Below are 27734 nucleotides of genomic sequence, written 5' to 3'. Positions count from 1 at the left end.
CTGCTCAATTATGTATAGCTAAACAGAGTATGCCCCTTTTAAATAACTAGGCTTATGGTGATCAGCTATAAGACATATGCATCGTTGGTATAATAAAAGTACAAACTTGCCGTAACAACATTCATGGCACAAATAATGGGTGAAATCATCCAGTGCTTTAATGGTGAAATGATACGTCAAAGAATATTGTGCAACTACAAGTCCAAAGAGTCTCTCTCTCTCTCTCATGAGTATTTGCACAATACTTGTAAGAATAAAATGATATAAAAGAAAAAATGATTAACCACCTCAAATGTTCTCACATTTATGACCAAGTGGACCACTAAACACTCTGCTCAATCAATTTATAGTGCCAGTTGGACAGAATTAGGCCATATATTGCACTGTCTGGACAGAATTAGGCCATATTGCACTGTCTGCATTACTTGTTAGGTAATGCAGAAGTGCTTCTTTCTGACATGAAAATCCATGGACAGTATGGCATCGTATTTTTTGCTGGTTCGCGGATTTCTGCGGACAATGGGTCTTTTAATTTCTGGTACATGCTTCCTCAGTTGGTTTGCCCAGTTGATTTCATACAAGGGACGCTATTGGCAGATGGCTGAGAAGCTAGATTGCTTACTTTTCTCTTTCTCTTGCGCTGACTTTCTCTGATCCTGACGTATGGGGATTGAGCAGGGGGGCTGTTCGCACACCTAGACAATACGGACTCTATTCTAAAAATGCTGAAAGATTATCTTCACGTTGCTATCTTTTGTGCAGCTGCTTCCTGAAACGACATGCTGCACAAAAGCTCGAAGGGCACGTATTGATTTTTGACTGAAAAACAAACTCTGTCTCTCTCTATCTCTCTCTCTCTCTCTCTCTCTCTCTCCCCCCCTGCTCCTGACGGAGGGTGTGTGAGCTGCCGCCTTCAACAGCTTTGTGCCGCGGTGGTTCGCATACTTAAGCCAAACAGCCCTATTGATTTGTTTGCTAGAGATTGTTTTCTCTATCTATGTGACATTCTGTGCTCCTGACACGCACTCCTTTGAAGAGGAAAATATGTTTGCATTCTTTTAATTGTGAGACAGAACTGTCATCTCTGTCTTGTCATGGAGCACAGTTTAAACTTTTGAAAAAGAGACAAATGTTTGTTTGCAGTGTTTGAATAACGTTCCTGTCTCTCTACAACCTCCTGTGTTTCTGCGCAAATCTGTGACCCAAGCATGACAATATAAAAATAATCATATAAACATATGGTTTCTACTTCGCGGATTTTCTTATTTCGCGGGTGGCTCTGGAACGCAACCCCCACGATGGAGGAGGGATTACTGTACTTTGTATTTCCTAGTAGCTAATTTTGCAATCAAGACATAAAGAATTTTGTATTAATAATGATACTCTGGATGCCAAAATAGATGATGGTGTCTTTTTGGAGAATGGGAGGAAAAATGACATTGGTATTCCACTTCTCTCGGTGGGTACTGTATAGAAGTGCTGTATAAATTGTAGTTTCAACTAAAACTTGGTACTTCCATGTCTGAGATAAGAGAGGAAAACAATTTGTGAATGAAGAGAATAGTGTATTGATGTTGTTTTGTTTGTTTGTTTGTTTGTTTATTTTGGGCTAGACCCGACCCATGCATTTTTAAATTTTGAATTGCTCAATGTAGGACGCTACTGCATCACCAAGAAGCCATATATTGTTCTGTTCACAAAATGATGGTATCATTAATTAAACAATTTGTGACAAAGACAGTGTCACTTGGTTGCATTTGCTCATTGTCTCATTTATTTGAATTCTGATCTTTGGTTTATTTGAAAATCTGTAAAAAGAAGGCATCTTCTTTTGGAATCTGGCAGAGAGGGCTTCTTGGATTTGGCTCAGATGTTTGATTATTTAACTTGGGCTTGTATTTCAGATTTGTATTAAGAAAATGCAGCTAAAGAAAATTAAGGCGTTAGATATTAAAAAATGTGTTTAAGTAATAGTTGTTTTTTTGTGTATGTGTGTTTAAGTATTATTTTTATTTATAACGCTTTTCTTGTTGATGTCCACGGTTTAAACATGCAATTGTAATTAAATAGTGCGTTTAAAACTTGGTTCTTTATGTTCTGACATTGCATTAGTTATCTAATGACAGTTCTGTTTTTATCCTTTTCTGTACCTAAAATAATTGATTTTTATAAAATGTTGTGAACACTGGAATTTACTACACTAAACCAAATAACCAGTTAATTTATATATCTTTAACTTAGCCATATATTTTGTGATTATTATTTCCTATTTGACTGATGCCTTTATCTAAAAAATATTTACAAAATTTGAGATACAGTTGTTTACATTTCTTTTGCTTTTTCCATTTGGAACATAGGTAGGTGAAGTGACTTGTTCATGGTCACACAATGTCAATAGCAGCCTTTGAACCCACAACCTCAGTGTTTGAAGTCTAAAGACCAATGCCTTAACCACTATGCCAAAATGCCCATTTTGATTATTTTTATTGTAATATATTGTGCCATCTGTTGGTAATGTTTGGTATTTGGAGAATTGACTAAACATTAGTAAACCACTACTATTCCTATAGCACTAACAGAAATTGTGATTAATTTTACCTTAGAGGGTTAGCGTAGAAGTAAGTAGAAACTGAGATGCATCCTGATTAGTACTATCAGTTGTGTAGGATCTTCCTTATTTATAGTTTGGGGCAACACACAAAATTTTGACAATTCCAAACATTTTCTGGTGTTCTTTTTAAATCAGAAATCGGGACCTATACTTAACACTTGTCTGATTATCCACTAACACCATGAACCAAAACTAGGCGAGATCAGAATTGGTGTTACTTGTACATGGATTACTTTAAACAAGAACATTTAATTGTTACGGTTATTGCCCTTAAGTTTATTTTCAGTGTATTTATCATTTTTTTTTATTCAGTTTAAATATTCAATTATTTCAGTTTCATATTTTCTGTAATGTAAAATTATTTTCTTTAATTTTGTTGTCTTTTAATTATATAATTTTAATTTTGTCAATATTGTGTTTCTGTGTGTCTTGAATGTCTCTCATATTCTTTGTGTTTTATGAGTGGTACCCGAAGAGGCTGGGCCACCCTCAAATCACCACTCCTGAGACTCTCTCTTCTGGCGATTTAAGTGAGATAAAAATAATAGCTCAAGAGTGGTGCATTTTAAAGTCTTGTGGAGTCGATATGAGTATTGGTTTTCTTGCCGGATATACTGGTTTGATATTCCTTTTGCTCTGAGTCTTTAAATTCTCATTTGGATAATGTTTTCGGATGTACTGACATAGGATTACATTTTTAGACAAATCCTTTTCAATTCATTTGAGTATATTGTTATATTTTTCATGGGTAATAAATATTTCCATTTATAAAGATATTTTACTTTACTGTTTTCTCATGCTGAAAATGTTGTATAGCTTTTTCTTTACTTTGAGAAGACACTTTGGGATTTTAGGACATTTTAAGTTATTTTTGAAGCTAACATTCCTTTAGATCTGCATGGGCTGTAGTATGCCAGTAGAGTTGTGTTTAAGCTGTTTGAAGTAAGGCCTGTTCTAGGCAGGCCAAGGAGGCCTGGCTTTTGGAGCCTTTAGGAGACCTTGCACCCTCTTGCACTACGGTCCTTACTCTAAATCATGACATTAATATTAAGATAGATGTAACATAAAAGACATTCTTAAACCTGAGTAATTCAGTTTAAAGTCACAAGGTGACCAATGCCTATCCCAGCTGCATGGAGCACAAGGCAAGAGACCAACCATCCAGGACAGGGTGCCAATCAATCACAGAGCTCACTTGCGTTCGCTCACACTCCCACACTTACACAGGGCTTATTTAGATTTAACAATCAAGTTGCTTACTTGGGGAGATTGTATAGATTTCAAACAGACCAAGAATGTGGGATTCAGACCCACTATGTTGGATTTGTAAGGGAACATTGCTAACGACTACATTGCTGTGCTACTCTCTTTTAAGAAGTAAACCTAATCAGAAAAATTATGCCTCTAGTGCACCACCTGACAATTGACTATCTATCCATCCATTATCCAACCCGCTATATCCTAACTACAGGGTCATGGGGGTCTGCTGGATCCAATCCCAGCCAATGCAGGGCACAAGGCAGGAAACAAACCCCAGGCAGGGTGCCAGCCCACCACAGGGCACACACCCACACACCAAGCACACACTAGGGATAATTTTGAATCGCCAATGCCCCTAACCTGCATGTCTTTGGACTGTGGGAGGAAACCGGAGTACCCGGAGAAAACCCACGCAGACACGGGGAGAACATGCAAACTCCACGCAAGGAGGACCCGGGAAGTGGTCCTGGGTCTCCTAACTGCGAGGCAGCAGCACTACCACTATGCCGCCACAATTGACTAGTTGTTGCTTTTCATCATTGAGCGTTTTCCTGTTTTCTTTTTGACTACAAATTCACCATAAAGGTTCTATCCTACTTTTTATAATTAAGCAGTATTTTAGTCAGTGCTTCCTTCTTTAAGCCATTCCAATTAGTAGTTTTCTTAAGTTTTTAATAATAGTTTATGGCATTCGGTTCAAAGAATTGGTGCTTTCAAACTGAAAACATAAACATAATTACACTAGGAAATCTTAAGACTTTTCAATATCATAACCGCTTTACGCACGTATGTATATGAGTGAATGTATTTGTTTTGCCTTTTAAATGTATTCTTCAGTGGAATAACCTGCTGTATCTGCCTTTTTTTAAACTAACTGTAGGGCCTGTTCTCCTGAATTATTTTTCTAACCTGGCATTGAATTTGTTTTTATCATTAGTCATGTCACATAATGTAATAAATAATGTGCATTTTGCAAATGGGACTGTTTCCAATTTTCTCTTTTATTTATTTATTTATTTTTTATTGTTTCCATTAGGTGACACACTATAAGCAGTATCCTCCCAATACAAGTAAGGTTTATTCATACTTTGAATGTCGTGAAAAGAAGACTGAAGACTTGAAAGCTAGAAAAGTGAAATATGAGGAAACTGTATTTTATGGCTTGCAGTATATTCTGCATAAATACTTAAAAGGTATTTCCTATGTATTATTTCAGAAGTTTTGGTTCAGTTTTTTTTTTCTGTGTAGTAAGGGTTTGATTTTTAGCTGGCATTTTTTACTTTTCAAGCTATACTGGTTAATAAAATGTTAAGTGTTCTGGGTATACAAATCTCTTTAATACTCTGGTTATCAGTATACATTGTATTGTTTTTGGGAGATGTTCAGTTTTTAATCATATCTCTTGTTTGTTTTGTTTTTATGATACTTATTTGTTGTGGACCTAAAATGGTTGAAATACTTTTCCAAAATGTTTTAACTACTTAAATTTGTATTTTTGAAGTGTTTAATTGCTGTACTTTTGTTTAAAAACTTCATTTAATTGTGGGAATGAGGAGGCTTATTGTTGCATGATAGTAGAGTTATCATGGCCTGTGTATAAGAAGAAATACCCCCAAAGTATGCTGAAATTATTGTTCCAAAGGCTGTAATTATATACTTGGCAGTAATTACCTACTTGGTTAAAAGTTGGTGTGATGCATAAAGTCTTGATATATGGAGACTTGTGAAGGTGGCTGGTTCAGTTCCTGCATGTAACTCATTGTGCAGTCACTTAACCTGTCAGTCAGTCATTTTCTAACCCACTTAGTCCTGAACAGGGTCACGGGCACCAAACAAAAACCCTCTAAAATAGTAGTAGTGTATTGTGATATTAATAGCCACTTAAGATAAAAAATATGAGCTAAATGTAAAATAATAAATACATGTATTGAGTCTTAGTAAAACATTAATCTGTTTTTGGGTCCCTATAATAAATTACCAAAAAACTTTGTTATACAGAATAAATAATGTAAGCCTTCATACATTCATCAGGTAAAGTTGTGACATCTGAAAAAATACAGGAAGCAAAGGAAGTCTACAGAGAACATTTCCAAGATGATGTTTTTAATGAGAAGGGATGGAACTACATTTTAGAGGTAGAACTGCTTTATATTTTTTTCTAATAATAGTTGAATGGCATGGTTAAATGAAGCTGATAATGATCAAAATAAGCTTCAAGAAGCAAATTAAAATGTATAAAGCACAGTTATGTACAGGGGTTGTTTCGTAACGTTTTTATTATTGTATTGCCACCTGTAGTAATTTCACAAATATAGTAATTCTTGATTACATTATTGCAGAAATATGATGGTCATCTTCCCATTGAAATTAAAGCTGTCCCTGAGGGTAGTGTTATTCCACGAGGCAATGTACTCTTCACGGTTGAGAGCACTGACCCTGAGTGCTACTGGTTAACCAATTGGGTTGAGGTGCGTATGATGATTATTATTATTATTTTTTTTTTTCCTTGATTAAGTTAATTTTCTAAATTGTGGAGCCTCTATGGATATGAAGCTATGTAGTTTGGACAAGTCACTACTGATAATCTGGTATTTGGTTTAAACATTGAGATATTCAGATCTGTCTAATTTTTAGCTAGATGTTTTTGGCAGGTTCATGGACAGAGTATAACAGAGTTTGTTTTACCTTATGGTAAAATTGCAGTGATTCTTAAAACAGAGCTTTATTAGCTATGGTCCACTTTCTTCTTAACTTGGCTGTCGCTACTTTTTGCATTTTTGCAACATATTAGCATTTGTTGTTAATTAAGTCTTGAAGAGGCTGCAGCAATATCATGGTTGGAGTTACAGCTTTTTCAAATAATCAAATTAATCCAAACCATATAAAATTACTTGTCAGAGGCTGCACAATATTTGCACAGAACTGCAAAAAACTTCATCTTATTGCAGTGTAAATTTAACAGTAGTGCACATGCTGTATATAATGCCTAATGTGAAAGATCCATATTAGATCTAAGGATACCTACAAAAATACCTTCACGACCCTCTGAAGGAATACAGCAAGGAAGCCTTTTGAATTGCAAACCTTCCGAGCCAGTGTCTAAGCAGTGTATTGCACAATTTAAATATTTCCACGTACCACTTATCTTTTTCTATTGCATTGAGCTAAATACATTTTATTCGATTTAATGCCATACTTCATTTCAAATATAAATATAAAATATGGTGTCCATATTTTTTGGAATAGAATACAAGTGCGTTTTCATTTTCATTTTCATTAACAGGACATCCAATGGTGCAAATTTAATTTTGTAACATTGTCCACCATATGAAGCTTGATAAACATGTAGAAGAGGTGTTCTAAGTTAGTGCACATCTTTGTTCTCCTCCTTCGAGTCCCAAGAAGCACACAGCAACAGCACTTCATCTACTATTTTGCAGCTCAAGGACACACTGCATCAGTGCTAAACCCAAAAGTTAGTCTTGTTCCCAAATATACAGTATGTATTAAGACCAGATGACAATTGGATCATCCCCAGCTTATAGCACACTGCAGCTGACCCAAATGGTTTTCTCTCATTTTGCATGAAAACATGATTTTTTTTTTTTCTCCTTTTCTCTCAAGCCATCGCTACAAACTACATGGGGAAAATAACAATGTTAAATACTGTCATTTTTGGGTGAAAATGTGAAATTATGTTCGGTAAAGGAAAGGTCAGACTAATCAGAAAGGCTTATAAACCTTTCAAAAGGTCTAGAGTTGCAGTTTACAAATAATGATAATTACTAGACAATATATAGAGCTAACATGGAAAGTTAATTTGCTGCAAGAATGCTTTACATAAAGGCAAAACTGTTAAAGTAGATGCTTGGCTTTGTTTGAGTAACAACAGCGTTTACACTAAAAGTATTACAAAGTATTAAAACCTGCCATGTGTCAACAGTTTTGGGAAATGTTACTTTTGAAAATATCTTATTAAGGTAACTAAATGTTGTATAGTTACTTATTATAAAATGTACATACAGTACATTTGTTACTTTTTCTTCTTTTATATGAGAAATTTATTTAACTGACCAAAATTTGTTATTAAATCCTAACCTCGTATAAGAACCTTTTAAGAAATTGACCAGAAACACAGCCAAAATTGTAAACTTTTTTTTTATGTTTTATAAATATTTTTAATTCCCTTTTTATTCAGTAAAGAGCAAATACAAGTTACAGTAAATCAAACATAACCATGAAAACACCACTACAAAATAAAATGCCTATCCCATGACTCCAAAAGGCATAAGTTAATATTGTGGAGAGAAGGCAAATGTGCACACGGGGGAAAAAAAAATTGGGTCATTAAGTAAAGAACCCCATCCAGGGGAGTTCAAACAAGTTTTATATTTTGATTGCCACTTAGAAAGATTTGAGGCTGTTGCATCCTTTAGCTCTAGCAGCAGATAACTGTTTAAGGTTGTCGAATAAAGATTTCCAGAAATAATAAGTGTGTCAGGAGATTTACAGCTTTGAGCTAGGGTTAACTTTGCAACGATTGCACCCAAACAAAACATTATCTGCTGGAAAGAGAGAGCAGAAAGATTCAAAAGAAGACAAAACTTGAGGAGTAAATGGGATAGGAGAGGAGAGGACAGAAGAAACTTTGACACAGTTCTCCAAAAGGCTGGAACTTAGGACATTCCCAATACATATGTTTAATGTGGGGGGTTTAGAAAATGAAAGGGAACAAAAAGGCTCATTAGAAAGGCCTATAGCAAACCATTTACATGGAGTGATATGCAGGTGATGTGCAAATTTTAATTGTATGTGCTGATGGTTAGAAAAAGGATAAGAAAAAAAGTGCAGCCACATGAGAAAACAGTGCTGTATGGTACTGTGCCATCCCCATCCCCCTCTTTGGACCTGTCAGGGCTGACCCCTCTCCAAACCCCACAACTACCTCAAAAGTAACTCGAAAAAAAACCCTCTCAACTGAGATTCATATAAAAAAAAAAAATCACACAAATAAAGCATATACTTGCATAGGTACACAACCTCCCCACCCTAAGTCCTTCTCCAGTTGCTGATCCAGCAGGCACAGGGCTGCCCACCTCCTCCTGCTCACACACATAAAAAGACTTGCTGAATTGCCAAACCTGTAAATTTTGTTCTTTGGGCAATGTTCAGTATATGGATGTTATTGTGATTGTTTATCAGAATGTTAACAAATAAATAAAACTTTGTAGAAGTAAAGTTTATGAATTAACCTGCATGAAAGGAATACTTCATCCAAAAGTGTTTTTTATGAAGTTTTTCTCAGTAGTATTAACTGAGGAAAAAAAAGAGTTTTAAATCCAATGTTTTCAAGGGGAACAGATAGCTGTAATAAAGTTTCTTCTATAATGGGCTCTAACTTGTGGCTAGCAGGATCCAACAATGAACAGCAAGCAATAGTCAAATGAGAAATCTCCACTTGACTCTTGCATAATCTGTATGTCAGTTATCTAGTTGTATCCTTACAATATCCAAAACTCAAGCATTTTTATACTAAAGTATTGTTAAATAAATACCTTCACAAAATCAAGGTCATGCATTGAAAGTGAACCATGTTCAAATGGGAGTGAATTGAATTAAAGACGGAACTCTTGATCAATGAATGAGAAGGAAGGCCACTGTATATGCGGTCTGTATATTGGGTGGCTTGTCTGTTGTTGTTTTTTCTCTTGATGTCGCTCATGTTCAGTAAACCTGATGTAGGTCAAGCAGGACCACTAAAGATACAGGTGCTAGTCATAAAATTAGAATATCATGACAAAGTTGATTTATTTTAGTAATTCCATTCAAAAAGTGAAACTTGTATATTAGATTCATTCATTACACACAGACTGATGTATTTCAAATGTTTATTTCTTTTAATGTTGTTGATTATAACTGACAACTAATGAAAGTCCCAAATTCAGTATCTCGGAAAATTAGAATATCAATTAAGACCAATGCAAAAAAAGGATTTTTAGAAATGTTGGCAAACTGAAAGGTATGAACATGAAAAGTATGAGCATGTACAGCACTCAATATTTAGTTGGGGCTCCTTTGGCCTGGATTACTGCAGCAATGCGGCGTGGCATGGAGTCGATCAGTCTGTGGCACTGCTCAGGTGTTATGAGAGCCCATGTTGCTCTGATAGTGGCCTTTAGCTCTTCTGAATTGTTGGGTCTGGCGTATTGCATCTTCCTCTTCACAATACCCCATAGATTTTCTATGGGGTTGAGGTCAGGCGAGTTTGCTGGCCAATCAAGAACAGGGATACCATGGTCCTTAAACCAGGTGCAGGTGCCAGGTCCTGTTGGAAAATGAAATCTGCATCTCCATAAAGTTCGTCAGCAGCAGGAAGCATGAAGTGTTCTAAAACTTCCTGGTAGACGGCTGTGTTGACCTTGGACCTCAGAAAACACAATGGATCAACACCAGCAGATGACATGGCACCCCAAACCATCACTGACTGTGGAAACTTTACACTGGACCTCGCGCAACGTGGATTCTGTGCCTCTCCTCTCTTCCTCCAGACTCTGGGACCTTGATTTCCAAAGGAAATGCAAAATTTACTTTCATCAGAGAACATAACTTTGGACCACTCAGCAGCAGTCCAGTCCTTTTTGTCTTTAGCCCAGGCGAGACGCTTCTGATGCTGTCTCTTGTTCAAGAGTGGCTTGACACAAGGAGTGCGACAGCTGAAACCCATGTCTTGCATACGTCTGTGCGTGGTGGTTCTTGAAGCACTGACTCCAGCTGCAGTCCACTCTTTGTGAATCTCCCCCACATTTTTGAATGGGTTTTGTTTCACAATCCTCTCCAGGGTGTGGTTATCCCTATTGCTTGTACACTTTTTTCTACCACATCTTGTCCTTCCCTTCGCCTCTCTATTAATGTGCTTGGACACAGAGCTCTGTGAACAGCCAGCCTCTTTAGCAATGAATGACCTTTTGTGTCTTGCCCTCCTTGTGCAAGGTGTCAATGGTCGTCTTTTGGACAACTGTCAAGTCAGCAGTCTTCCCCATGATTGTGTAGCCTACAGAACTAGACTGAGAGACCATTTAAAGGCTTTTGCAGGTGTTTTGAGTTAATTAGCTGATTAGAGTGTGGCACCAGGTGTCTTCAATATTGAACCTTTTCACAATATTCAAATTTTCCGAGATACTGAATTTGGGACTTTCATTAGTTGTCAGTTATAATCATCAACATTAAAAGAAATAAACATTTGAAATACATCAGACTGTGTGCAATGAATGAATCTAATATACAAGTTTCACTTTTTGAATGGAATTACTGAAATAAATCAACTTTGTCATGATATTCTAATTTTATGACCAGCACCTGTATAATGTGTTTTTAGTTTAGCTTGTTGCCCTTATTATAAACACTTAGAAATTATAAACACAATTTTAAAAAGAAACTTTTTTTAGTGACTAATACAAACATTATCTGAAACGGACTTCTGAGATGTGTCTCTTCCACAAATATAAAGTACTGTAACAATGGCTGAAAAGTGTTAAGAGAATTGAAATGTGGCCAGCATTTATTGCCATGGCAGGTGCTATATTTGGCCTGTTTTACATCACAGCCTTTTAATAGTTTTAGCTGTTAGAACCTCTAAGAGCATGTTTAAATGGTACTTTTGTATGTTTTTTCTGTTTCATTGCAGACAATACTTGTCCAGATCTGGTACCCAATTACAGTTGCTACTAATTCTAGAGAACAGAAGAAAATACTGGCAAAGTATCTAATGAAAACCTCTGGAAATTTAAATGGCCTTGAGTATAAACTACATGATTTTGGATACAGAGGAGTCTCATCCCAAGAGGTAAGCATTTTAATATAATTGTTGCGATATTGGGAATAGGTGACCTAATTTTTGAGAATATGATTTGCTCACAGTATTGTTGAAAATTTTGTACTTCAGTTTTTTAATTATGCAAATTTAGAAACAACTGTTATGTTATTTTTGAGGATGCCAATGGAATTGTCTGCCCTTTTTAATTGAAACATGGTGTTCATGTTCTGCAGTAGTAAACCAGAGCAGTTTTAGCTTTCTGTGTGAGATGTATTCTAAACTACAGAGTAACTGAGTTGATTGAGTGATTATAATAAAGTCTGAGGTTTTAACAAGGCATCTACTTTCAAAATTGTTTGAAATGTTAATTGGTTGGCTTCCAACAAAACATACCAAAAAATAGTCATGGGTGTTTGTTACAAACTGGGGTAGTAGGATCATTTCTATGAGTATTGGTATCATTATTGGTTTAGGGAACAAGTTGTTGTAATTCACGCTTTGCTTCCCTGTCAAACTCCTTCATGATTCTCACCATATCTTATAGACGTTTTCTTAAGTAACAGATACATTTTACATCTTCTAAACAACTTTAACTTTCACATAAACATAGTGGATTTGGGATAAGTGAAGAAAAAAACATTTTGTATTTTTTGGGAGAAGAATAATTGTCAGTCATAGTCCCCAAAACTTATTTTGGTCTGCACTGGTATTGATGTTTTATTTTTATAATCTTTAAGCAGTTTAAAAATAGAAATTTAATAACCTCAGTTATATCACCATTTTTTGACTTGTTTAACTAAATGCCTGGAAAGTTCAGGTAACAAGTACTAAGAAGAATTTCAAATTTTTGTTAATCAGTAGCTACCACTTTTAATCGTAAATCTAAACATTGGCTGCATATACTGTCATTTGAAACATAAAGCCTCATCATTTTCTGCCAGGCAGTTATCAAGCTTTTGGAAGGTGATGCTATAAATGAGTAAAGCATTTATAAATAAATTACCAAAACTAAAAATTAGAGTACCATTGTCTCTATTAGGTATGCTAGTAAATATATTTTTTTTGGGGAGTACAATCATCTGAATTTTGTAAACCACCGTAAACTAAACTGCACACTAAAAGTTGCAAAAAATACTTTTACATACCAATCTAAAAGTAAATGTGTCGCATGTATTTTTCGGTATGGTTACAATTTTCAGATTAAGTATTTAAACATTGTAGTGATGCTTGGAAATTAAACATTCAGTAAAGAAAGCAGTATTTTGGTAGTATTCTGTTTTCATGCTTATGTAACATTTTTACTTAAAGTATACTTTTTGTTTGCCTTGACTTTTTAATGTGGATATTTGTATGGTGCCTGTGAGATTTGTATTTTTTTCCATTTTTTATAAAGTTTATTTAAGTTTTATTTATTTATTTTGGTGGGCTCTGCAGAAAACAAATTGGGCTGAAAAATAATGTGCTTCCTGTATTTCTTTGTGTCTAGCTGACAAACTTTTGATCCCAGTACATTTGTCGAATACTTATTGTTTGAACTGAAATTTAACTATATTTATTCTAAAATGGATTGCATCAGATGGCAAAATCATATCATGTTCTGCTGATCACACTTTAGTAAGAAATGATGCTGCATAGTGGTGATATAAAAGGAAAGCCTGTGGTATATGTGACACTTACTAAGTTTACTAAGCTTACTAATTACTGCTGTTGATCTTGACTCGCAGTGCCAAAGTTTAAAATTAATTTCATAAGCTGTTAGCTTCACTGTTACAATTTACATTAAAGAAACATGTTCTTTTTAAAATTCTCTATTATTATTTACCAGTAACGTCTTGTTAATATTGCAGACAAGTGTATGTCATTAATTTAGCAGTATAATTATTTATAGAGTGCCATCCATTAGCATGCAGTGTACTTTAAATTTCCATTAGTTTAATAACATTAAATTTCTGTTGACTTAATTTTTTAATGTGAAGGATTTGGAGGATTATTAAAGGCAGACAGATCATCATGTAGACTCCACTGTTAAACATGCTACCATAAAAACAAATGGCAATGAAAGTGGACACATTTGATCAAATATCTTAACTGTTCTGACGGCATTTCCCAATCAGTGGGCACGGCCGACCCTGGACAAAAACCAGTACCCTCCACTTCATTACTCTGCTTATCATACCAGATTGACAGTGGCAGCCTCGCAGTTGGATATCGTGGGCATTCCTGGATAACCTCTCTGATAATCGTGCTTGATTCAGTTAATGTTCAGGTGATCACGGTGGACCTACTCCCACTTTTACGATCGTGCTCGATTCACAGAGGGGACCAAACTCCCCTCCCCCCTTGGTGGTTCAGAAGGAGGATAGCGAGTCATGAACAAACTGGCATATGAAAAACTGGGTTGTGATAGTACAAAGGTTGGGAAACACTATGCAGAAAATGTAAAAAATTTGCAGTATTTCAATGCATAAATTGTTTTGAGGACTCCTGGCTGCATCTGTAAGCAACTGGACATTTGGAGAGTGGTGCAGGTGGGGTTGTTTTTTTTTTTTTTGTTTTGTTTTAACCTATACCAACGCTAATAACTCAACAAATAACCCATCACACTCCCAAGCAATGTTTTAGACTGCCCTGATTTAACAATGCATTTATTTATTTTAAATATGTCCAGTCAAGCATGTGTTTAGTTGCTGAAAAAGAGACTGAAATTAGATTTTAAATGACAATTAGTGCTTGAAAGACTTCATAACACATCTCACACTAACCTTGTTTTTCACTGTCATTCTTGCAGAGTCTTTTTCTCTCATTTGGCATCTTCTCTTACCTTAATGCCTCTCCCTTTCTGCATTTACAAATGGTCCTCATTCTCCTCCCCTGATCATGTGTGCTGTCTTTTCCTTTGTTAAATGATTGTTTGTTTAAAGCTGTTGATAGAGATTATTGCACAGGCTACTTACACAGACCATATAAAATGTGGCTCTGTTTACTTACTGTGTTTTGATCTTTGGACCCCAATCTCTGCATTTTAATGGAACATTTTAAGATAGAGATGTAAAGAAAGGATTCATTTTAGGTGTGGCAATGCCTGAAACATACAGCCCATGGTCAGCTTTAAAATCTTACATTTCTTGAAAGATAGCAAGGCTCGCTTTCAGTAATTCATCATCTCAAATGTTTCCTCTCATCTTCCCATCTGCTTTTCTTCATCTCAGATGTATATATGCAAATTTACAAAATTAGTTATTTTATGGTATTCATCAATCCTTCTTCTTCTACTTCTCCTGGCTGCTCTCATTAGGGGTTGCCACAGTAGATCATCTTTTTCCATATCTTGGCCTCTGCATTTTGCTGTATTACATCCATCACCTGCATGTCCTCTCTCACCACATCCATAAAAACCTGAGCTGACTCTGTAATGTACTAATTTCTAATCCTGTCCCTCCTCGTCACACCCAGTGCAAATCTTAGCATCTTTAACTCTGCCACCTCCACCTCTGTCTCCTGCTTTCTGGTCAGTGCCACCATCTACAGCCCTTATAACATAGCTGGTCTCACTACTGTCCTGTAGACCTTCCCTTTCACTCTTACTGATACCCATTGTGGACCACCAGGCTGGCACCGCCGCCTCAACCTGACACAGACAATCATGGGACACAAGTGAAAGGCACACACTGATTTTTACCTCGTGGGGGAAATGCTTTCTCCCGTTTCCCACAGGTCTAGCACAGTCCAAAGCACAAGTACTGCTCAACACAATTCTTTTCGCTTCTCCTCCACTCCTCCTGGAAAGCTTTGTCTTCCTCCATCCCAACTCTGGTTCACAGAGTAGTGTCAGCTGGCCCCTTTTATAATGCACCCTGATGTGCTCCAGGTGCTTGGCGCATTTCCGGGTGTGGCGGAAGAGCTGCCCATAAGGGCTCAGTAGATCCTGCTGCAGCACCCCCTGGTGGCACCCATGGATCCCAACAGGGCTGCACCAAACTCCAACTCCAATGGAGGGGGTTGCCACCTAGTGCTCCAGGGGAGATAATGTTCTGGACACGCTTGGTCCTTCCAGCCTGGTGGCGTTCCTCATGCTACACAATCTACCACACATCTTTACTAATGTAATCAAATATTGGTGATTATTAATAAAATATTGTAATAAGTCTTCTGCTCTGTTAAATTATTAACCACTCTTTAAGGATAAAAAAAATTTAATTTTAATGTAGTTGCATAGTGTAAGTTCCCCTTGACAAGATTTATAAATAAGGAAAAGCACATGGTATATGTGTGAAGCACACAGATGAACTGAGATTTAAGTGGTTACTTAGCCCTTGCAGGTTTCTGAACTTTTCAGCTGTTATAATTTTCTAGAGAGCTCCTCCTAAATTTTTCTTTGCCTGGGAAAAACCTATAGTCACTAGAGTTGTCACATTGAATTTCACTAGCCCAGTATAGTGTGTGTGTGTGTGTATGCATGTGTGTGTATACAGGTGCATCTCAATAAATTAGAATATCATCAAAAAGTTGAATTTATTTCAGTAATTCAATTCAAAAAGTGAAACTTGTATATCATATATATTTAAAGTGTTTATTTCTTTTCATTTTCCAAAGTATATTGGATATTGGGTTTTGTACAAGCATCAACATAAACTTGCATCTTAAATCAAAAACTCTTAGTGCACTTTCAATTGTGGTTTAATGAGCTGCAGAATTTGCCTGACCCTGCCTCTGTTCTTTGATTCTGAGACGTTCCTGAGACTTGAGGTGCTCATTTATGTGTCCTTGAGGGTCCTGTCTGTGTGTTTGTAGGCATTGAAGAAGAATTAATCATCTCATTCACAGTACTTCTTCCCCTACTGCTCAGCCCTAACTTTGGCTTTTGGATGGCTCAGTTGTCTGACACTTCAACTGTCACCTTTTATAAAGTAATTCTAACAAAACCACATTCTGCTTTGTGTGTGCTCGACTTGCAAAATGTGATTTGAAGAACATAGCTATAAAAACTACACTTGATTTAATGCGCGTAGTTGCATTTTTTAATTTGATGTGTGAAAAATGGTTTGAATTGAAATGGTGAAATAGTACAAAACTTGCAGTTTTTTTTTTATATGGAAATTATATTTTCATTTGTAAATTCTGTAATTTCCTTCATGATTTTTATAGCCTTGTCCTACTTTGTAAGAATCTATTATCTTTAGTTTCAATCTCACAGCCAATTGCTTGGAGAAACCAAAGGTTGCAAAGAGTAGAATGAGAGAATTGGAGTGCCTAAATATTAATTTCAACAATTATTAATATTAATAATTTAAGGTCTTGTTATCAAATCAAGTTTTGAAGCCTGAAAAGTATTAATGAATATGCTAGTACAGTGCCGAAACTTTATAATTGCCTTGTGTTCAATGCTTTATTTATTTTCACTTCTGTTAAACTTGGCAAGTAATTGGTAATTTTGCATTAAAGTATACAGAAGTATGGTAAGTTTTAATTTGTTCTCGGCAGAGATTGTGTTAACAGATTTTCATTTAGATATTTTGGTAAAATATGCAGTTTCACTAAGAATGCCTAAACATTTGTATGTCTGTTGTGTTGGATTTTTTTTTTTTTTGGCTGTTTTGTTAATTTATCATACAAGACATTTTGCTAATATTGCAAACTATAAAGAATGTATACCTTTATTGTGCACATTTAGAGATGTTTACCTTCTTTCCATATTGTGCATCCATTCTGCATTTTTTATACTTTGTAATAAACCTTATGACGCCCTAATGAAATATTACTAAAAGGAATGTGTAACCTGCCCTCTATCCATCCAACCCATGCTGAGCACAAGATCCTGTCCAAGAAGGATTGAGTATAGAGCAAGAGACAGTCTTGAAAGCAAAGACTATTATAGGGCATACTCACTCATACAGGGTCAGTATAGAATCTCTAGTTAATTTAACACAAGTTTTTGAGATGTGGAAGTAAAACTGGATCACCTTGTGAAAGACACATTCAGACATTGAAGGAATTTACATAAAAATGACTACTGATGTGGGGGGGTGGGGAGATATTAGGCAATATCATTTTGATTATGAAATATTATGTATGGACAAGTATAAATTCTAAAGTCAACTTAAGAGAAATGATTGGAATGTTGTTACTTTCCTACCTTTTTGTTGTTATAATGTTGAAGTAAATGAAATGTGTTCCTAAGTTACAACTGGACCAATTTTAACACTGTTTTTAACTTTTAGACAGCGGGGATTGGTGCATCAGCTCATTTGGTGAATTTTAAAGGAACGGATACTGTTGCTGGAATTGGTGTAGTAAAGAAATACTATGGAACAAAGGACCCAGTTCCTGGATTTTCTGTTCCAGCAGCAGAACACAGGTAAGTTAACATCTCTAAGGATGAAAGGATTTTTAAACTACCGTATATATTCATGTATAAGTTGGGTCTTGATACCCGAAAAATCGATCATGAAATCGGACCCGTTCAAAAATACAACACTTAAATTTTTTTATTTTTTTACATCTTCTTGCTTCCTATAATCTCGCGTCAGTTTCTCGGACGCATCAAATTTTGTTGCAGCAGCGCTGTTACCAATTTCTTTAGCCACTTCCAACGACTTTTTTGATTTAAATCCAGCTTCATATTTTCTTCTGATCAAACACTCCATTGTAGATAAGGGATGTTCTTACGATAAAGGTGTGAGATACAAAAAACACAAAACAGTACAAATGTCGCTTTGGAATAGTGCAGGTATTACTGTGTGATCATGTAGGCAAAATACATAGGAAAAAAAAAAAAAAAAGCTAGTGTGCTTCGTGGTTACTCTCTCAGGTGGGTGTTAGCATATCATAATCTCCTGGACCAATAGCGTGAGTTTTCCGCATTCGACTTATACGACCAACATTATAAAATGCCAGAAATTATACGGTAAAATCAAGCCCCGACTTATCCAAGGGAGAAATTAAACGCGAGTATATATGGTTATTCTATGAAAATTGCTTTATGTTTTACTATTAAAAGTCCATGCTCCCTGTCAATCTCTTGCTCTACGTATATATTCAGAACAGTTCCTCTGTATCCACATGTGCCTAAGCCTCTCTTAACCTCTGTAAAGCCTGCTTCTTAGGTTCTGCCATTATTTTGGGTCATGTTTCTCTCCTATTTCTCCGTATACCTCCTATACCTTTTTCTCCTGCTCATCTGTGTCACACTTGCACTTCCTATTTTCATTGTGTCACTAAAGCCAAACTGAACAATCAGATTGACACTCCATTATTATGTAGTATTAGATACGTTTTGATGTATTTTGAAGTGGACACTCTTTAAAAGAAGAAAGTATGTTTAGTCGAGGGCCCGGCCGATAGAATTTGTTTAGACCGATTAATGAGGAGGCAAGTCTCTGTGCCTTAAAAAGCTAAACATCTGTTCTTTGGAAATCAGCCAGACTGCTCATTTTAAAAATTGGATTGAATAACAATCTTCACTGCACATGAGAAGAAAGCAAATTCTGGAATAGTAGCGAACGTGAACTCTCAAAATAAAAGCACTGTATAAAGCCACTGCTGAGACATACAAACTAACTTGAAACCACAAATTCTACTCTTTACCACTGGATAAACACCAGTCATTTGAAACAAAGATGAACTTAGTTACTGGGTTGAAATCTTATGCACACTTGGAATAGGTTGTGCACCGGCCATTCTGGCAGTATGGGAAACCTGGGAAAACATGGAATATTGTCTGTTTGTTTATAGACTTCTAACTGGAAAATTGTGAAGTTCCAAGTATAACAGCAAATAAATTAATGACTTCATGTTACCTTTGTAAAGTATTGCCTAATTGTCCGTCATGAGCGAAGGTTAGCACATGGAATTGTTTAGCATGTACATTAAGGCTCAATTTGACAATTAAGTTGGTTTCTTGGGTGACAGATTTGTATATTTCTGTATATATATTTTATGTATGTATGCGTGTATGTATACGTGTGTTAGACAAGGCTGTTTATTCTTTTTCTTTGCATCATCAAGCAAATTTTACAGTTGTTACAGGCATGTTGTTACCCCCTGGGTAGTCTACAGTAGGTTCTACATGTCACTTCCATTTGTGTGGTTTCAGTGTAGTGCTTGTTCTATGGCAAATTAAAGTTTTGATTTTTGGAACTTTTTAATTTTTTTTTTTTTTCTTCTTGAATATTTTCAATCTGTGGCTGGTTGAATCTGCAGATGCGAGCCTGTGGATACAAATGGCCAGCTATATATTTTTTCAGATAAAATAATTTAAATGAACTTTCCATCTCCGTTAACACTTTGCAAGAAATGTAGACATACACTGATTATGCTTCCAGAAATACAAGCAGGCAGATTATAGAACCCAAAAATAGATGAATTAAACTCAGTTTTTTTTAATTTAATTTTTATATCAAGTTTTATTTAATCAATTGGCACTGTACTGACCTGAAAATTAAAACTTTTTTTTTTATATCCAACTTTGGTTACTGTAACAAGCAGTATATCTTATTTTATGTTACACAAACTGGATAAGAATTGTTCCTTCTGTAGGCTGTGATGTGGTGACAGTGCCTCTTCTAACATAAAAAATTTAAGGAACTGGGCCCTTTATACAGCTGTCCTGGGTTCTTGTAACCTATGATCTCAGTCATTTTTCCCAAAAAAAAAATCTTCTCTGTCCTGGCAGTAAATATACTGTATAAGCTGGCGTTGCCCAGTATATTAGTACTGAAAAAGTACCAAAAACCTCATGGATTTTAACAACTCTTTGCTACCAGTATTTTGCTAATTTCAGTACCATAAGTAAGACTTCAAGCACCTTGCAAACTATCGTTTTTATTATGGCGATTGCAACTGCTGATTCCCACCCCTATCTTACACACCTAACTTTTTGATAATGAAACTGGATGAGCTGTGCAAGTGAGGACACTTTCAATCAGTATGCAGTAGGTGCAGAAGTGATTAAGTGCTTTTATTTAAACAATCAAAGTACAAAATAGTGCAGTGCTCTTCATTATAAATAAATTAATCTATAAAATCGGCGGAGGTTCAGAGGTTATACACAATCAATTAATAAATTGAAATAAATGATCCATTAAAATGATTTAAAATCCTAGGCAAAATATTTTTCCTTCCTTAAAAACAATCCCAAACCTTAGTGCCACCACTTTAAAACAGATGTATACTCTGCTTACCTTTTCAGGTCTCTTCAGCAACAGGAGACAGCCACTGTCAGGCGCAGTCAATCTTTTAAAATCCAGTTTATGTCCCTTGCAGCCTTCCTTCAGCATCCCAGGGACTCCATAAGCCCTGCTTCTTCTCCTGCTGCCATTCCTCTGCTTCTGCAGGAAAATGCATTAACCTCATTGTCACTCCTGCTGTATGCTGTGTTCAGCAGTAGAAACTTCTACCCCTCAAATATCAGCCTCTCTCTACCCATGGGGCCCATAAATCAATTGCCTGCCTCCTCTTCTTCCTTTGCACTGGGTCTGCCACAAATTTGCCCTTACTTTTCCTCTCACTTTTTCCACCATATTAACCTCCGTCTTGCTTTTTTTCATTCTCTGTTTCCTTGCTACTCCTGATTTCAACGTGCAGGCTGCCTTTTAAATTGGATCACCTGTTCCAAGGTGTAAATGAACCACTTGACCATTCCTCCATAGTTTCCATGTGAATATGCGATCAGCCAAGTACCTCAATCAATCTTGGAGTGGTGTATGCTCATTCCCAATTGTACCTACATCTGCCTGGAGCTGCACAGTTAGGGACTTTCTTTTATTTAATTAAAATGCACAGTGCCACAAACCTCTCATCACCTTGCTCATAAGCTGCCAGTTGCACAGTAAAGGATCCACATTGGATCGCTTCCTGTTGGGCTTCTGGAGAGCAGGAGCTACCAAAAGGGCTTCAGGGATCGTCTTATGGACACCTGTGCAAGGATGGTGTTGGGACAATGGATCCGGGCTTGGGTGCCCTGGATGTAGCTGACGAAGGTGGCTGGAATGCGAGCCGCGTAAAAGGTTGACTGCGCATGCCTGTGTCTCCGCTTCCAGCTGAGTATACTGTAGAAAGTAAGCTGGAGCTGAGAGGAACACAAGAAAGGTACTACGGCTTGTGAGAGACAGAGAGAGTCCAATTTTAACTGTTTTTAAATGGATATACATTTTTTTTGTTTTCAGTCAGTCCCCATTACTGTACCTTATTGACATTTCTGGGTTTAAGCCAGGGATTTCTGAGCTAACCCAGACCATTGCAGTGAGTAGCTGGAGAGTAAATGCTGTAAGATGTATTAGAGAGCCATGTTCACTGCATCTTCACCAGATCCGCTGACAAAGTGAGCAACTAATAGTGGATCAAGCAGGGAATTTATGACGGGTGGGAGATACTGAAGTATCAAACATTTAAATTACTTCAATGTTTCAGAAGTCAGTGCCACTAGCCTGTAATCATTTAGACTGTAAGCATTTTGTTTCTTAGGTACAGGCATGATTGTCGATTCTTTGAAATAGGCAAGGGCTTTGCATTGAGCCAAGGTGAAAATGTTTGTAAATACAGGTGTTAATGTGATCAAAACAATTAGTGTGTTTGCATGCACTTTAATAACCCAGTTATTCACACCAACCTGGTTTCTAAAATGCCATGCATACTTTTATTCTAGTTAGAGAAACTGGGATATTGTATTCTGAGAAACCAGGTTAACACATTTAGATTTTTGCACAAGTACCCTAGTTATTTGGCCATGTAAACCCTTAACCAGTTTACAGTCAAGGATTTTGTAGTGTCTGCATTTCTGTTGCACTCTGTTAGCCAGCACATGTGTTAGCTTGCACACACTTCCAGCAGCCATGGACAGAAAATGCCGGAAGCATCCACAAAGATAAAATTCCTGAGGCAAATGGTAAGGGCATTGGTTTATTTCTTCTCCTGATTGAAAAAATCTGTCACAATTTCAGAAATCACTATATGTTGATGAGCTGAACATTCAGTTCTAAGTTTAGCAGCACAATCTCCGGAGCATAGGGTAACACGTTAAAAGTAATGTATGTTAAGTAGAAAGATTACTATTTTAAAGTAATGAGCAACCTGTTATGCAGATGACACTCAACTCTACTTCAATGTTAAAAATGGAACTTCATCAGAGCTTTCTCAGCTCACAACCTGCCTTAGTGAAATTAAAACCTGGATGGAGCAGAACTCTTTAAAATCAAATTGCAATAAAACTGAACTCCTGCAAATTGGGACTAAAATGCAACTTAATAAAATGAGCTCCTTCCCAGTCTATGTTGGCGGTGATCTCATCAGACCTGCCTCTACTGTAAAAAATCTTGGTGTCATTTTTGATTCCTCCCTCTCTTATTCTGCCCGTATAAATCACATTAAAAACTTTCTTACTTTCATCTCCGTAACATTTCCCGTGTTCGCTCCTTCCTCTCTTTCTCTAATGCTGAGAAACTTGTCCATGCTTTTCACATCCTGCATCGATTATTGTAATTCCCTACTGGCAGGTGCCCCTTCTAATGTTATATCACAGCTCCAGCTGTGACTCAGCTGCAAGAGTCCTTACTTGAATCAGCAGCAGCGAGCACATAGCACCCATCCTGCTCTGCCTTCACTGGCTCCCTGTGTCTTACAGAATCAAATATAAAATCTTACTAATACCCTACAAAGCCTTAAATAACCTCACGCCAAACTACATCAGTGACCTACTCCATCACCTGCCCGCCCACTAAGGTCCTCTGATTCTGGCAATCTTGTTGTGCCCCACACTAATCTACACTCCATGGGTGACAAGGCCTTCAGCTATATAGCGCCCAGACTCTGGAATGACCTACCAAAATTAATCAGGTCAGCTGACTCCATGAATTCTTTTAAAAAAACAACTCAAAACTCCTCTGTTCAGGAAGGCTTTTAGCTCCATTTGACTTTATTACCCTTCTGTCAGTTTACTTCTCTTGTCAAGATGCTCATGGAACCTGTGTGTGTGTGTGCGAGACCATCAATTATGTTGTCTGTTAGGCTTTTTCTCTGAATTCACTGTTGTAATGTTCTTTATTTATTTATCTGGTTTGTACAACGCTATATACTGTATACCCTGCCGTTCTTCTTATATTCTGTAAGTGCCTTGAGCATGGGAAAGGCGCTATATAAATAAAATGTATTATTATTATTATTATTTATTTTATTGAAATAAAAATAGATAGATAGATAGATACTTTACTCCGCAGCACTGGGTGTAAGGTTAAAAATAACGTACCAGTATAACGCTCCTATGCAATTCTCAGTTGCACACCCAAGCAGAAAAGAGTGTGGTGCGTGAAGTGTCAGTTTGCAGCAGTTGTAATCCAGTTATTTGCTATAGATATGTATGTTTGTAGTACTAGGGTGCTGTACCGTGTTATATGTTAAAATAGTGTGATCTGGTGTGAATTAGGATTAGGGTGAATTTTCCTGGGCTTATTTTGAGGATATAAAAAAAGGGATGGATGTTATTTACTTCACAGCACATGAAGGACTAAATGTATTTGTAAAATACAAAATTATCATGTCTGGCTCTGTTTCTGGTAAGTTTATATATGGGCTTAAGATTTAATAACAAATGCTGGCCACTCAAATTTGCAGTTTTTCATACAAAAGAGGATGAAGTAACACTGTTTGCAATGCATTACATTTTATAATAAGAAACTATATATTTAGATGCTTTGTTTTATAAATGATTAATGTAACCTAGTTACTTTTGAAGCAAAGTTCCCGCTCTGCTTGAGAGATACAGGCTCGCTCTATGCTTATTTTTGGATTCATGGTTGCTGTTGATGATTTTTAATCATCATTTTAGATCATTTTTTTGACATTGTGGTGTTTTGCCATAGGAAAACTCCATACGTGGACATGAGCAAAGAAACCAAGTTTCTGCCTTAACTGGATCACTTACCTTATCCTAGTTTTGTATGTGCATGTAAATGCACTCACTGTCTATAGGCCAAAAGTTTTGTGAATGACACAAGTATTAGTTTTCACAAAGTGTGCTGCTTCAGTGTTTTTAGTTCTTTTTTTCAGATGCTTCCATGATATACTGAAGTATAATTACAAGCATTTCATAAGTTTCAAAGGCTTTTATTGACAATTACATTAAGTTTATGCAAAGAGTCAATATTTGCAGCATTGGCCCTTCTTTTTTAAGACCTCTGCAATTCACCCTTGTGTGCTGTCAATCAACTTCTGGGCCAAATCCTGACTGATGGCAGCCCGTTCTTGCATAATCAATGCTTACAGTTTGTCAGAATTTGTGGGTTTTTGTTTGTCCACCCACCTCTTGAGGATTAGCCACAAGTTCTCAATGGGATAAAGTTCTGGGGAGTTTCCTGGTCATGGACCCAAAATTTCAATATATTGTTCCCCGAGCCACTCAGTTACCACTTTTGCCTTATGGCATGGTGCTCCATCATCCTGGAAAAAGTATTGTTCATCACCAAACTGTTCCTGGATGGTTGGGAGAAGTTGCTGTCGGAGGATATTTTGGTACCATTCTGTATTCATGGCTGTGTTCTTATGCAAAATTGTGAGTGAGCCCACTCCCTTGGCGGAGAAGCAACCCCACACATGAATGGTCTTAGGATGCTTAACTGTTGGCAGTACACCGGACTGATGGTAGCGCTCACCTTTTCTTCTCTGGACAATCTTTTTTTCTGGATGCTCCAAACAATCGGAAAGGTGATTCATCAGAGAAAATTACTTTACCCCAATCCTCAGCAGTTCAATCCCTTTACCATTTGTAGAATATCAGTCGGTCCCTGAGGTTTTTTCTTGGAGAGAAATGGCTTCTTTGCTGCTCTTCTTGACACCGGGCCATCCTCCAAAAGTCTCCTCCTCACTGTGCTTGCAGCCTGCCTGCTGCTGTTTCTGAGCAAGCTCTGCACTGGTGGTGCCCCAATCCCATAGCTGAATCAACTTTAGGAGACAGTCCTGGCTTTTGCTGGACTTTCTTGGGCACCCTGAAGCCGCCTTCACAACAGTTGAACCTCTCTATTCTAACTCAGTCAGCATGACAGTGTGATCTTGAGCCTTGTCCTCGTCAACACTCTCGCCTGTTTTAACGAGAGGATCACTGAAATGATGTCAGCAGGTCCTTTTGTGGTAGGGCTGAAATGCAGTGGAAATGGGTTTTTTGGGATTAAGTTAATTTTCATGGCAATTAATTGCAATTCATCTGATCACTCTTCATAACATTCTGGAGTATATGAAAATTGCCATCATAAAAACTAAGGCAGCAAACTTTGTGAAAATTTAATATTTGTGTTTTTCTCAAAACTTTTGGCCACGACTGCAGGTGTGGAAGGAGAAATTTTCTGAGGACCAGGAGCCTTACAGTATTTGTGTGTGAAAGGTAAAATGGACTAGAAACTGAGAGGGGAGGTGGGGTTGGACTGATAGAGAGACAAATCAGGTGGTTTAGTTTCCTGTGTGGACTGGGGGGGGGGGGGGGGGGGGTGGTTTGGGGGGAGCATCTCAAACCTGCAATAAAAACTGTTCTAGTAGAGAGAGAGGGTTTAGTCTGTTTTGGTAGGGGCTTGATTTGTAACCAGTTATTCCTTGTAAAGCATTCAAGGCAGACAAACAGTAATCTAGATAAACTCTGTTCCAGCTTACTTTTTTTTTTTTTTTGTCTCTGCTTTTGGTATCCTTAATGTCCTTGTGGAGTTGATAGTTAGCCTCTTTGTAAATGGCGACCTCTACTTTCATTTTCATCTCTCTAGTTTTTGTCACTTTCAGAAATGCATGGTTTGTAGTACAGATTTCCTGACAAAATCTAATGCAAGAAGTAACATCTTTGATACCTCCCAGACAGTAGAGTTCTTTCCATCTTGCTGACCTTCCACAGCCTCCCTAGCCCACATATACAAGATTTTTATTTCTGGTTCAGCTGTCTTTAATTTTTCTCTGTGTGAAGGGGCAACAAATCTCATGGCATAGTCAGTTGCCCAAATGGGAATGGCATGGTAAGTGTCAGAAATAGTACTGTAACAGTGGTCCAAAGATTTTTCCCTCTCTAGTTGCACATATCACCCGCTGTTTGTATTTGGGAAGTTCAGATACCAAAGTGGAATTATTCAAGCCCCCCATTATAGTAACTGTGGAATCTAGGAATTTATTTTTAGTACCCAAGACTTGCTTGTCTGAAAGCAGCACTGTGATAGTGCTATTGGATTGAGGTGGCACATAAACTCGAATTAGAATGGCAGGTAAAACTATTTCAAGTAATTGTCTGTAATTTCACATGAGTTGAGCAGCTTCTTTCCAGCAGTTTAACACTGTGTACTACAAATTGTTAATAAAGAAACACACTCTGCCACCATTAAGTTTGTTGTAGAGATCATTACTTTGATCAGCTCTAAACAGATTGTATCCAGGAAGACTGACAGGCTTATCGCAGATTAAATCAGTCAGCCAAGTCTCTGTAAAGTAAAATACTGAAGTGAGTGAATAGTCCGTTGTAGAAAATATAAATGATCAAAACTCATCCATTTTATTGCATGACAATCAATTGTTTGAAAGAAAACTATTCAGTTTATGTGAGTGAAAGCCACATCTCCTGAAACTTAGATGTCCAGCTCTGCAACCTCGCCTTCTTCTGCTTGTGCTGGTTGCGCTCTCTCTTGCTGCGCGTTTAGCTCCCCATCACACTGAGGGACACCTATCCATGCCTCTGCTCTGATATCCTGTTGCAGTGAGGTCAGATAGGTGGCTAAAATGTTGGATGTTAAAATCCGAAAACCATTGAGAATCCATTTGGAATTGAATGTCTTGTTTGCAATAAATCGGCACAGACTACATTTATGAACAAAAGTGAAAAAAAAAACTACTGAGACGGCAGTTCACCTTTATTTGGAACCATCTTTTAGTTCCTTTGGCACCATTAAGTGTTATCGGATTATATTTAAAAGGAATACTAAAGAATAACATAGAAGCTGTGTCTTTGTAGGGCACATTGCAGACCACAGAGACTTGAGATGGTTGACTAGACTGTTTAAAGCCCTTTCACTTGGGTGGAGTTTTCACATTCTCTTTATA

The 27734-nt window shown here is 37.0% G+C and overlaps 1 protein-coding gene across 1 annotated transcript in view; it reads left to right on the top strand.

Moving 5' to 3' along the window:
- nampt1 (nicotinamide phosphoribosyltransferase 1) overlaps positions 1–27734 on the top strand; it is a 65863-nt gene that overhangs the window by 10979 nt on the left and 27150 nt on the right. Inside the window, exons 2-6 of the mRNA XM_051931063.1 lie at positions 4908–5064; positions 5903–6006; positions 6211–6339; positions 11556–11714; positions 17903–18039. Of these exons, the coding sequence (XP_051787023.1) occupies positions 4908–5064; positions 5903–6006; positions 6211–6339; positions 11556–11714; positions 17903–18039 (686 nt within the window). The remainder of the gene's footprint in view (positions 1–4907; positions 5065–5902; positions 6007–6210; positions 6340–11555; positions 11715–17902; positions 18040–27734) is intronic.

Source organism: Erpetoichthys calabaricus, chromosome 1 (assembly GCF_900747795.2).
Source record: "Erpetoichthys calabaricus chromosome 1, fErpCal1.3, whole genome shotgun sequence".
NCBI lineage: Eukaryota > Metazoa > Chordata > Cladistia > Polypteriformes > Polypteridae > Erpetoichthys > Erpetoichthys calabaricus.
The sequence above is the reverse complement of the archived record's forward strand: the minus strand, read 5'-3'. Positions and strand labels throughout refer to the sequence as shown.